General features: G+C 43.8%; 1 protein-coding gene and 1 pseudogene across 2 annotated transcripts; one reads left to right on the forward strand and one right to left on the reverse strand.

The window, feature by feature from the left end:
• Positions 1-416: 416 nt before the first annotated feature.
• On the forward strand, positions 417-8,100 carry LOC100192040 (pentatricopeptide repeat-containing protein pseudogene; annotated as a pseudogene). Its single transcript, NR_159695.1, has 9 exons — positions 417-1,964; positions 2,804-2,850; positions 3,004-3,295; positions 3,384-3,477; positions 5,024-5,060; positions 5,162-6,281; positions 6,633-6,707; positions 6,837-6,987; positions 7,741-8,100. The product of NR_159695.1 is annotated as a pentatricopeptide repeat-containing protein pseudogene (transcript).
• A 1,798-nt stretch (positions 8,101-9,898) lies between these two features.
• LOC111589298 (uncharacterized) lies at positions 9,899-10,575 on the reverse strand. The gene has a single exon (XM_023300099.2). The coding sequence runs from the start codon at positions 10,494-10,496 to the stop codon at positions 10,215-10,217; it is 282 nt and encodes a 93-aa protein (XP_023155867.1). The 5' UTR covers positions 10,497-10,575; the 3' UTR covers positions 9,899-10,214.
• Between the last annotated feature and the right edge of the window lie 383 nt (positions 10,576-10,958).

A 10,958-nucleotide genomic window follows, 5' to 3' on the forward strand; every position in this document is an offset into this window, starting at 1 on the left:
GCAGTCCTATCGCTGTGTGAAGGCATGAACTGATGAGTGGGTTGTTCACTCAATAGTTGATAAAGAATTTCATCGGTTTCATGTCATCAAAAAAGCATGTACGACAACTTATAAAATACAAACGAAACTATAATGAATCTCTCACAAAGACTGGCCACATGAGCACATTTGGTGTGAGACTAACATTGCATTGTGTATGATCTTATTAAGCATATCATATATATATCTCTACTACTTATTAAGTTAGCAATAGTAGCCTGCCTTTTTGTGTTCTGCCTTCCGACGATCTCAACCGTCTGTTCTCTCTCGCCTCCATTTTGATCGTCCGTCGGATGCTGCCCACGCGCGCGTGCGTCTCCCACTCTCCCTGCTCGTCACCCACCACTCTCCAGTCCACACGAGCAACCCCTTCCACCCGCCTCCCCCCACACCCAATCCCTAACCTCCCTCCGCCTCCCCCGACCTCGCTCCCGAATAGGATCTATGATGCCGTGATTAAGACGGGGACGGAATCCAACGCGGGCAAGGCCGCGCTCGACGCGTTGGGCGCTGAGCTGACTACCCCTCTCGTCGCCGACGTGCTGCACCGCCTCCGCTACGAGGAGAAGCTGGCGTTTCGGTTCTTCGCCTGGGCGTCCCAACAGGACGGCTACAACCACGAACCGACGACTTACAACGACATCATCGACATTCTCTCCGGCACGCGATACAAGAGCCGCCAGTTCGGTGTCCTCTGCAACGTGCTCGATCACATGAAGCGCCATGGCTCGAGGTCGGTGCCGGTTGAGGACCTTCTGGAGATCCTGCGCGCCTACACGGAGAAGCATCTCACGCACATGAGAAAGCTGGCCAAGAAGCGGCGGGTTCGGATGCGTACGCCGCCAGAGACTGATGCGCTCAACGTTCTGCTGGACGCGTTCTGCAAGTGTGGGATGGTCAAGGAAGCAGAGGCAGTGTTTGGTCGCGTGAAGAGGAAGTTGCTGGGTAATGCAGAGACATACAGTACCCTGTTCTTCGGGTGGTGCCGGGCGAGGGACCCCAAGAAGGCCATGAAGGTGCTCGAGGAAATGATTCAGATGAAGCACACGCCAGAGAGTTTCACCTACGTTGCAGCCATTATATCATTTTGCAGCGCTGGATTGGTGTCAGAGGCAAGGGAACTGTTTGAGTTCATGAGGACTGAGGGGTTGACGATATCATCGCCCACAGCCAAAACATATTCGATTATGATTGTTGCATTAGCAAAGGCTGACCGGATGGAGGAGTGTTTTGAACTGCTTTCAGACATGAGAAGTTGTGGCTGTATGCCTGACGTGACGACTTATAAAGATTTGATTGAAGGGATGTGCTTGGTGGGTAAACTGGATGCTGCTTATCGTGTGTTGGACGAGATGGGGAGGGCTGGATTTCCTCCTGACATTGTCACGTATAATTGCTTTCTTAATGTGTTTTGTAGTCATCGAAAGGCTGATGATGCACTTGAACTCTGTGAGAGGATGATAGAGGCACACTGTGAGCCCAGTGTTCATACCTATAATATGATGATGATGATGTTCTTCGAGATGGGAGAGGCACATAGAGCATTAGATATATGTCTTGAGATGGACAAAAGAAGATGTCAACGTGCTATCGATACCTACGAGATAATGATCTATGGTCTCTTTGATTGTGGAGAAACAGAATATGCAACTGCTCTTCTAGATGAGGTTATAAACCGTGACATGAAACTTTCATACAAGAAGTTTGATGCTATAATGCTGAGGTTATCAGATGTAGGCAACCTTGGCGCGATACATCGGTTGTCAGAGCATATGAGGAAATTTTACAATGTTGCGATGGCGAGACGATTTGCAATCACTCAGAAGAAAAAGAGCATAGGCCTGAGAAGGAAATGAGTGTCGTGGCTATTGCTGCTGCTGTTTCTTGTTAGTTGTTACTGTGGATAATCAGGAGCTTATTCAAAGGTAATTAATGTTGTGTTTTCTTTAATTTTACTGGCAGCTATTCGTGGTAAATATATTAAAAAATGTGCTCTGAATTGTGGTCTAGACATGGTATTTAATTTGCTCATGCAATCAGCAGTACATCTAAAGTGACAAAACGAATAGCATATTTCAATGAAGTTCTTTTCTTATGGTATATCTTTTCCTAAACTTGCTTCCTTTTTGGTAAACTTGTTTGTTACCTTGTCCTCTTCTCATTCCCAAAATTAGTGCAATGCCTTCAAAGAATGCAGTGAAATCTATGTGTGCACAGAAATACCAATATGAAGTAGGAGAGCTTTTCTTTTACTATGCCGGACACTAATCTGGGTATACCATTATTTATATCCTTAATCAGTAGTCCAATATGTGTTTTACTTACCCTCTCTGATTGAAAATTTTAAACACTTTAGGACATTGAAACAATTTACAAGGTGAAACTTAGGCAATCGTTTTCCTAAAAGATATTTTATTTTGAAAAGAAAAATATATGTATTTTGAAATTATTTATCATGAGGTCTCTAGCTGCAACTGTTTTTTAGCTATTTATGTTCAAACCTTAAAATGTCTGACATTGGACAAACCTAAAACTACTTATTTTTATGACGGCAAGAGTATTGAATAGGAAAACTTTTAAGTGTGTTATAAGAATAATTTAGAATTGATTTTACTGGACTGAGTTGAATTGGCTTAGTAGTTGGTTTCTTCAGGGCACAGTGTCTTACAGGCGTGTCTGTTTGAATAATTGCTGGTAGCTAGGATGCATGATTGTCAAATTCTCATTTAACATGTTTAACCTGAAATCTTTTCTCTCTTTATAGGATCAGAAGGCTGATGAAGCTATTTTGGAAGTGTTAGACCTTCGATGGTATGCCATTGGACCAAAGTATTAATTATATATGCAACGCTTGTATCATCTGTTCCACTAATACCAGCAGTGTGCTATTGCTGTTTGTTCTAGCCTGCTACCTGCAATTGTTAGCCGATTACCATAAGAATTTAACAACTTTTTAAACCTAAGGTGTCTATGTTGGTGATCCTTCTAAGCTCAGTATGAAGGCTGCATTTGGAAAGGTTTGGTGGTTGAAAGAAGCTGATGGTAGTATTATTGGTGGAACCATCAAGACAAATTCAGGAAATGAGCAAGAATCCAAAACCACCCAGGGATGCGTAAGAGATTGATGCATTTTCTTTTTGTTCCACTAATTGGCTGTTCCCGGATATATATGCAACGCTCGTGTCATCTGTTCCAATACTTGAAGAAGCAGCACGCTACGAGTTGAGATATGGGCACAGAAATAGAGCTACAAGAGGTCTATTTTCTTCTTCTTATCCTTTTGATCAATCACGTGTTTATATGATTCAATCATGGAAACAACTGTCAGTTTTGATAGTGTGCAGGAGGTGGATATTTTGGCATATTACACGTTGAGTGGTGAACTCAAGTATCAGTTTGGGTCTGGAAGGTGAAGCTGATCAGTTGCTGCTGGATGAGGTTTGTAAATATTACATTGTCACAAATACGCCCTTTTCATGCTCTGTCCAGTTCAAGTTCGTCTGTTTGTATGGGTACTTCTATGTAGAGCACCAAAGTTGTTGTTTACTTAATAGTTTCTGCCATCATTTTTTAGAAACAAATCAGACATCTATACTTCTTATTAAGGCTGTAAGGGTAGCCTGCCTTCCATGGTTCTGCCTCCAGTGAATCTGATCCGTCCATTTCCGTGTTCTGCCTCCTGTGAATCTGAACCGTCCCTGACTCCCTGACTCCACTGCCCACGCCCGCGTGTGTTTCCTACTCGCCCCCTCATCCACTCCGTACAAGCAACCCTACCTCTCGCTCCTCCCTCCGAAACCGCCGCTGCCCCGCCTCCCCACCCACCGCTCCTCCGTCCATAGCGCGCGGGCCACAACTGGCCCCTCGATAAGGATGGATTAGTAGCCCTCCGAGGCCGGAGACGCTGGCCGACGGGTCTGTGAGGCTGCACGTCGAAGTCGAAGGTGGTGGGAGCGGAGCGACCTAACGCCATGCTAGGCTGCTAGCCAACCAGCACCTTCGTCCACCTGCCTCCACTCGGGTCTCCACGGCGCCGTCTTCAGACGATATCAGCGCCTCCGTCCCCCTCCCTCCCTTCACCCTCTGTCCACGGCCGCAGAGAGAGAGAGGCGACACGGGAGTTACCAGCGATGTGGAGCCCAGTCGCATCCCATGGAGGACCAGCTGGCTTGAAGGTGTCATTAGCTCTCGAGGATCCAAAATGTGAGGCACCAAATCGACGGAGAGGTCAGTGGCACCGAATCTGGCTGTTTGCAGTCCGCTCTCGCGCCAGATCCAAGGCTCTTCTCCCTCCCATCTCTCCCCCGAGCTGCCTTTAGGGTGCAAGATTCTTCCATGATCTAGAATCTCCACAATTTTTGCGCCTCTGATCTTAGATTCATCTCGGAGCGACTGGCCCGAGCTTCTCTTACCCCATGGGCGATGGCGGATTCCGGGGCAACTGTAGGGTTGGGGGCTGTGCTGCTTTTCTACACCTGTCTCACAGTTGCAGCTCTCAGCCGCCTACTGCATCCGATGCCTGATGGCTGTGTCATGACCTACATGTACTCGACCTACATTCCCATCTCCGCCATGCCAGGGAACATATGTTGTTTTGTATTGATTTACTGAATCGACATATTTATACATAGAATTCAAGGAAAGGTAGAATATATGGCCTACAAAAAAATGGAATACAAAAAATTCTTGAGGATGTTCGGTGCCACCAAAAGAGTAAGCCGGATAAAGGATAAATATGTTTATTCACCTTCCTGAATGTTTGTTGTGTGTCTTACAAAAACTGGTTGCGTACTTGTAGCAGCTTGATCTTTTTAGATCATAGTATTGAGTGAGATTAATCAATTTTTCTTACTACCTCAGTTTACATGTGAATGGATTACAACACTGCTTACATGTGAATGGATTACATATACATGTATGATTTATTTGTAAAAAGAAAATAAATGCAAAGATCTGTAAGTTACAGTGGTTTATTCGCTGACAGGCTTCTCAACGACGGCTTCTCGACAAACATCATTATGGTGTGTAGTAGTGTAACATCTTTGGAACTGTTTCGTTGGTGTGATCTGAATCATGTGTTTGAACTGCTTTTCTTTCTTTGTCTGTCGATGCTTCGCCACAGCCCGAGTGCCAGGTGGCAGAGCCTGCACTTAATCAGAAGGAGGAAGTTATGATAGAATATCGACCACCAGCACCTGCAGTTCATTCTAGGCCTGCACCCCAATGGATATGCCCAGTGTCTTTTATAGAGCTCAGTAAAACTACCTTCCCTTCCCCTCTCGTCTATGCATGTATTCAAAACCTTTCTTCTCTTCGGTGAAGTGGAGGTAGGCTTAGCTGCAAAATCCTGTTTCTTGTCATTGATTCGAGGATTGCTGCTCTTTTATTTTAATGTAATCCAGAATGGTTCATAATATTGACAGTTTTGGTTTTACACATATTTGTGGTATTTGTTGCTGTTTTATTGTATTTGTTTGATAAAAACAACGTATGCTACAGGTTGTGGAGGTTTCTACCTACAAGACTGGTAAGCATGGCCGCACCAAATGCCACATTATTGTCATATTATAGTAGTTATTTAGAGTTATAGTAGTAACTCTATACAAAGTTAGGGTATTATTTAGAGTTTTTGATGTATGTCAGTGTTTGGCCTAAACTGATACTTTTTTGGTTTATTTGTTTGTACGACGTGTTGAATGCATATTGTGGAGCTGGACAGTTTGGCCTGCAAAATGTTTCTCTGCAGTTTTACAATATGTTTAGCTTACATGAACTGTATATGGCTCTGTGATCATCTACAATATGTACATCAAGGCACTCTGGTTGCCTCCCTGATGCCATCATCTACAATATGTACATCGAGGGGTTGTATAAACTACCAACTATTATGCATATTGTCGCATTCGTAGAATGATCAGTCAAAGCCTTGATCACATACATATGTTCAACATAACTTATGCTTCAGGTCTTTAGCATGGTATGGCAGCATGTTTGTGTATCCACTCTGTAGAAAATATCTTATGCTTCATGTCTTTAGCATGGTATGGCAACATGTTTGTGCATCCACTCTGTAGAAAAAAGATGTCATATGTACTGTATCGACACTAGAATTTTGTGTTGTTTTTTCATCTGAAAATGTAGGTGGAGAACAATGAACTTTAATTGAGTATGTTATTTCTCCAATTATACTGGATGTTTGGGCACACCCGTTCATCAGCATTGATGTTGTCGAAGTGTTAGAGGTATGCTTTTTGTCAGAATTGGAAGGCTCAAGTACTTTACTCATTTTTTAATAACCACTATGTACAAAATTCTTTTTGATTGCATTTGGGAGCTGACCAGACAAATAATTATTAGATGAGTTAACATTGACGTATATGTGGTAGTGATATACTTTTTATCTAAGCACTTATTGCCAAAGCAAATCCTTTACCTTTTGATGGTTATGTACTTATGTAGTCTGTTTTTCTATGCAGTATTTTGTGTCATTCTATAAAATTTCCCTGTGCACATGTTATCATTTGTTAGCAAAAGTTTTCTTTTGGCTTTTGAGACCCTTAAAGTTACATTTAACACAATTCATTAGTTTTTAGGCTATCAAGGCTCTTGGATGCTTACAGGCACTTGTGTCTCAAATCCTTTCAACAATTGGATCCATTTTAGTGAAAGTAAGATGTCAATGCCAGTTTACACATCACTGCCATTGTTCTTTCTTTTTGCATCTGCCAACATTATGCATCAAGTTTCTGCTGATTTATTTCATTGTTAGAATTTATGATGTCACTGCCATGGTGAAGGTGACCAACCACGTAGGCGCCCACACCCCACGTGTGTGTACCTATTTGCGGCGTACCCGGCGTTGAGCTTGTTGTTACAGCCAACCATGCGGAGGCCAGGGTCCACGATCAGGTGGTCCAATAGTGTCAGGTTGAAGTCCCCCAAGCTGATGTAAGCAACTTATAGCCTTAATAATTCCTGCTTTGAGCTGCTTCGTGCAAGATATTGCTCGCATCTGTAGGCTTAGTGGTATTTAGTTTATGGAATGAAATTGTCCATTATCATCTCACTCTTTATTTTTGTTTGGTTTATGGAATGAAATGAGTTGATCAAGCTGGCTTCGACAAGTGGCAACCTCGTGCTATACAAGTAATCATGTTTTTTGTCAGTGAGTTCGTTTCTTTTGTCACCTACGGTGCATCTGGCTATAAGAAGATAAGATTTGGTAAAGACGTTTGTTCTGAGTTATCCAACCTAGAGACCGAGCATAACGACCTTACATATAGGGATTGTATAAAGTCAAGCTATCAAGGCTAGCTACCATGCTGCATCCAGTGGAGAACTAGAGATTAACACGTATTTTATGGATGCATGTTTACATCCTTAAAACATTAATATATAGGATTAGAATAAAACTGCAGAGTTGTTTGAGGGATATGGCCATATCATACATGAACTGATTGTCAATCGTGCGATCCGTACAGAGGAAAATGTAACCTATTTTAGCCTTTTTGATTTGAGATGGAGTTTTTGTTGTTCATATATGAGCAATTAATATTTGTGATTTTGAATTGTTTGATGAGTCATACTGTACCTTCCTATAAAATGGGATATTTAAAGTTCATGTGAAAGTTCAATCTTGTTTTCTCTAATCGTGTGACTTGGACTGTTGGAGAAATGTTGGCTAATTTCACTTGTTTTCAGGAAATAGGTGGATTGCTCTGGTTGTTGAGAAGTTTGTTGAACCCGATGTTTCCTTGGTTCCAACACTGTCATGCTCCATCGATTATTTTGGAGAGTTGATCAGTGGGCAGAAACCGTGGAAGAAAAGCTGACATTTGCACTCACCCGAGCCCTATCAGCAGCGCCGGCCCTGGCAGGGGTCGAGCAGTGCCCTCAACCAGGCCCCCAGATTAATGGAGCCTCCCTTTAGGTACTAAATAACATTACGTATATACATGCATATATCATATATTGTATATGTATGTCTGCTGGCTCTACAGAACTTTGAAAGACGTAATTATAAGCAAGGAGAATTAGGCGTAGCCCGTCAATCTTGATTTCTATATTGCAGTAGTAGTACTTCGTAGTCTCAGGCCCATCTGTCTAGGCTCTCGGTCGCAGACAGACAAGCGGTCGTGTCCTCTCCTCTCGGTAGCCAACACACGACATTGGGTACGACGGCGTTTTTGTCTTGCCCTACACGACGAAAAAGAAACTAACATGATCTGATCGATTGATCTGACAACACATTACATCCATTTAATCATTGTTCAAGGTGACCTTTTGAGTCATCTGGATATATATATGCAGCATTTTTCTACGAGATGTTACACTATATTTTAGTTACTTTGTATTTAATATAAACAACGTTTTCAAATATACATAAATATTTATTAACAATATATATATATATATATGCACACTATAATTATGCGTAATAATTATTATTATAAAGGGCCTCTATTATAAGTCTTGTCCCGAGCCTCTAAAATGTCAGGACCGGCACTGCCTATAAACAACAATGCTAAAAATCCATAAGAGTATTTATTGCATGTATACATCATGTTAAGGATTAACTACTAGAGTGACTGATACGCCCGGACAACGTGATGATGGACAGCTTCAGGATCCTCAAAGAGGAAGACGTCGGCGCGCGCGCCTGCCTGAAGCTGAGGCCGGTGAGCGTGCTGATGCAGCTCATCACCTGTGGCTCGCTCTCGGTGAAGGATCACGGGAACGCTGGGGTCGTTCAGATGTGCAAGCCGAGGTTCCCGAACCTTAGGTTGCTCCCCTCGCCGCTGATCTCGCGCACCATGATGATGGGCGAGCTCGACTGTCTCTCAGAAAACCCCAAGTTGATGGGGATAAAGCTGTAGGAGCAGGAGTACTTCAGCGGGAGCCTTGTTGAGACCAAGAAGACGCAAAGAGATGGTCCGGCTAAGAGGTATCCGGCGCTTAAACGTTCTTCTTCCTACAATGTAGAAAGGTAAGCTTGATGAGTGCTTTGCTATGTTCTTGATATCCTGCTTAATCAAATTGATATCTGGGCACACATAAATATGTCTAGGCTAACTGTTGAAACCCTACATGATTCTTTGATGTTACTTACTGGTTGTCAATTTTAAAGAAAAAATGTTGCAACCCAACTGTCGAGACCTTCTAATTCATGACTCCGTACCATTTTGCGTTGTAGAGTTTGCTTACCAATTTGATTTATGTTAGTTATGTTTCCTTTTCGAAAACTATGTCTCATTAAGAGTAGAACCGATGACATGTGGGCATTGGATCCAAAATTTTGCACGAACTGTTGATAGGGACGCAAACCGTTATTGTTGGGTTTAGGCTTGGGATCAAAGAGTTAAGAATTGGAGAAGAGCCATGTACTGAAGAATATTTATGAACGCTAGCACCGTTGCTTTTGTCGTTGCCTAAAACACTAACAGGTTGATACCAGAAACATTGTATGGTTGTCATATAGCGCCAGCATGCAGCTGGCATGTATCTATCAAACAAAAATACCAAAGTACGGGAATCTACCTGCCGGGAGAGAATTTGAGGCCTGTAGGATCCCAAATCGGTAATGAGAGATTTGTAAATGAGGCGTGCTCGCACCCTGACTGTTCATCTACTCCACCGTCACCTCGCGTCCGCCCTCGTCACATTGGTTTTCGTCGAGGTGAGTTCTCCCTCCGTCCTTTTTCCTCTGCCCCACCGGCGTTCTCTGAGAATCAGCCGGTTCTCCGTCCTCCGATACGAAGGGACAATGTGCTCCACGGAGAGCTAGAACAAATTGGAACGATGAACATGGTTATGCAGTAATTTGGTTCTACCTCATGTCCAAGGTTGCCAATATATACAATAGTACAATCAGGATTGTTCTCTGGGTTCTCTTTAAATTATCATGATATTATATGTTTCCGTTGCAACGCACGGGCACTAACCTAGTTATTACCTTAGTTTAGTAGTCGATTGAGTGTTGCAGCTCAGAAACCACAAGTACAGCAAGCCATGACTCTTGGTCCACACGCGCGTCATACATTATTTACCATCTCGACTAAAAACCCCATCATACTTTTTGCTCGGACAGAATTTATCGGAGAAATTAAACTTGGCCCTATCTTTAGTTATAGCAAAAGATAGTAGCCGGGCCCTCAGTTTTGGCCACCTTCCTCGCTTCAACTGGTCGTCGGCCCCGGCGCCGGTGCCGGAGCCGGCGCAGATCCCGTCTCATCAGCCAGCTTCATGTCGGAATAGACGACGCGGCCTTCCGACTCGGAGTCGGTGCTGTTGTCCCCGGCCGAGGCGTCGGAGCTGTTGTTGTCCCCGGCCGAGTCGTCGACGCTGTCGAGGATGCGGATTCTGTTCTTGCCGGCGGAGGCGGTGGTGGCGAGGTGGCAGATGAGCAGCCCCACCAGCGCCAAGCTCAGCAAGGCCACGCGGATCCTGGTGGGCGCCATCGCGCGTGGAATCTAGCTAGTCGTAGCAGGTACCTCCCCTTCTCTGCTCGGATCGTCCGGCTGTGATTGCTTTCCTTTGTTCCTGGCTCATCTCGAATGCTGACGGTGAGGTTTTTATAGTGCCGGGATCCATGGCCGTTTGCGGTGTTCGCGTTGAAAGTGGCCGGGGTGACCTAATTTTGGGGTTTGTGAATTGCAGCCCTCCGTTGCCGCGGCTTTGAATAGCTCTTGTGCTCTGCTGCCTGCCACGCATAATGGCTTCTCTTCTACGTCCGTCCGTGTTTATACAAGTCTCGCAACACCGATTTACCTTTATTTAGCATTCGAAATCGCAGCGTCGATTGCGGACACATTCCACCTTGATTTTTTTTTTGGTGTGTGTTCATTATAAACTTAGCCTGTCGACCATTTTAGATCCTGTTTTAATTTGGATCAACCAATTTGCACTATAGCAATATAATA

The sequence above is a fragment of the Zea mays genome, chromosome 5 (assembly GCF_902167145.1).
Source record: "Zea mays cultivar B73 chromosome 5, Zm-B73-REFERENCE-NAM-5.0, whole genome shotgun sequence".
In the NCBI taxonomy this organism is placed as follows: Eukaryota; Viridiplantae; Streptophyta; class Magnoliopsida; order Poales; family Poaceae; genus Zea; species Zea mays.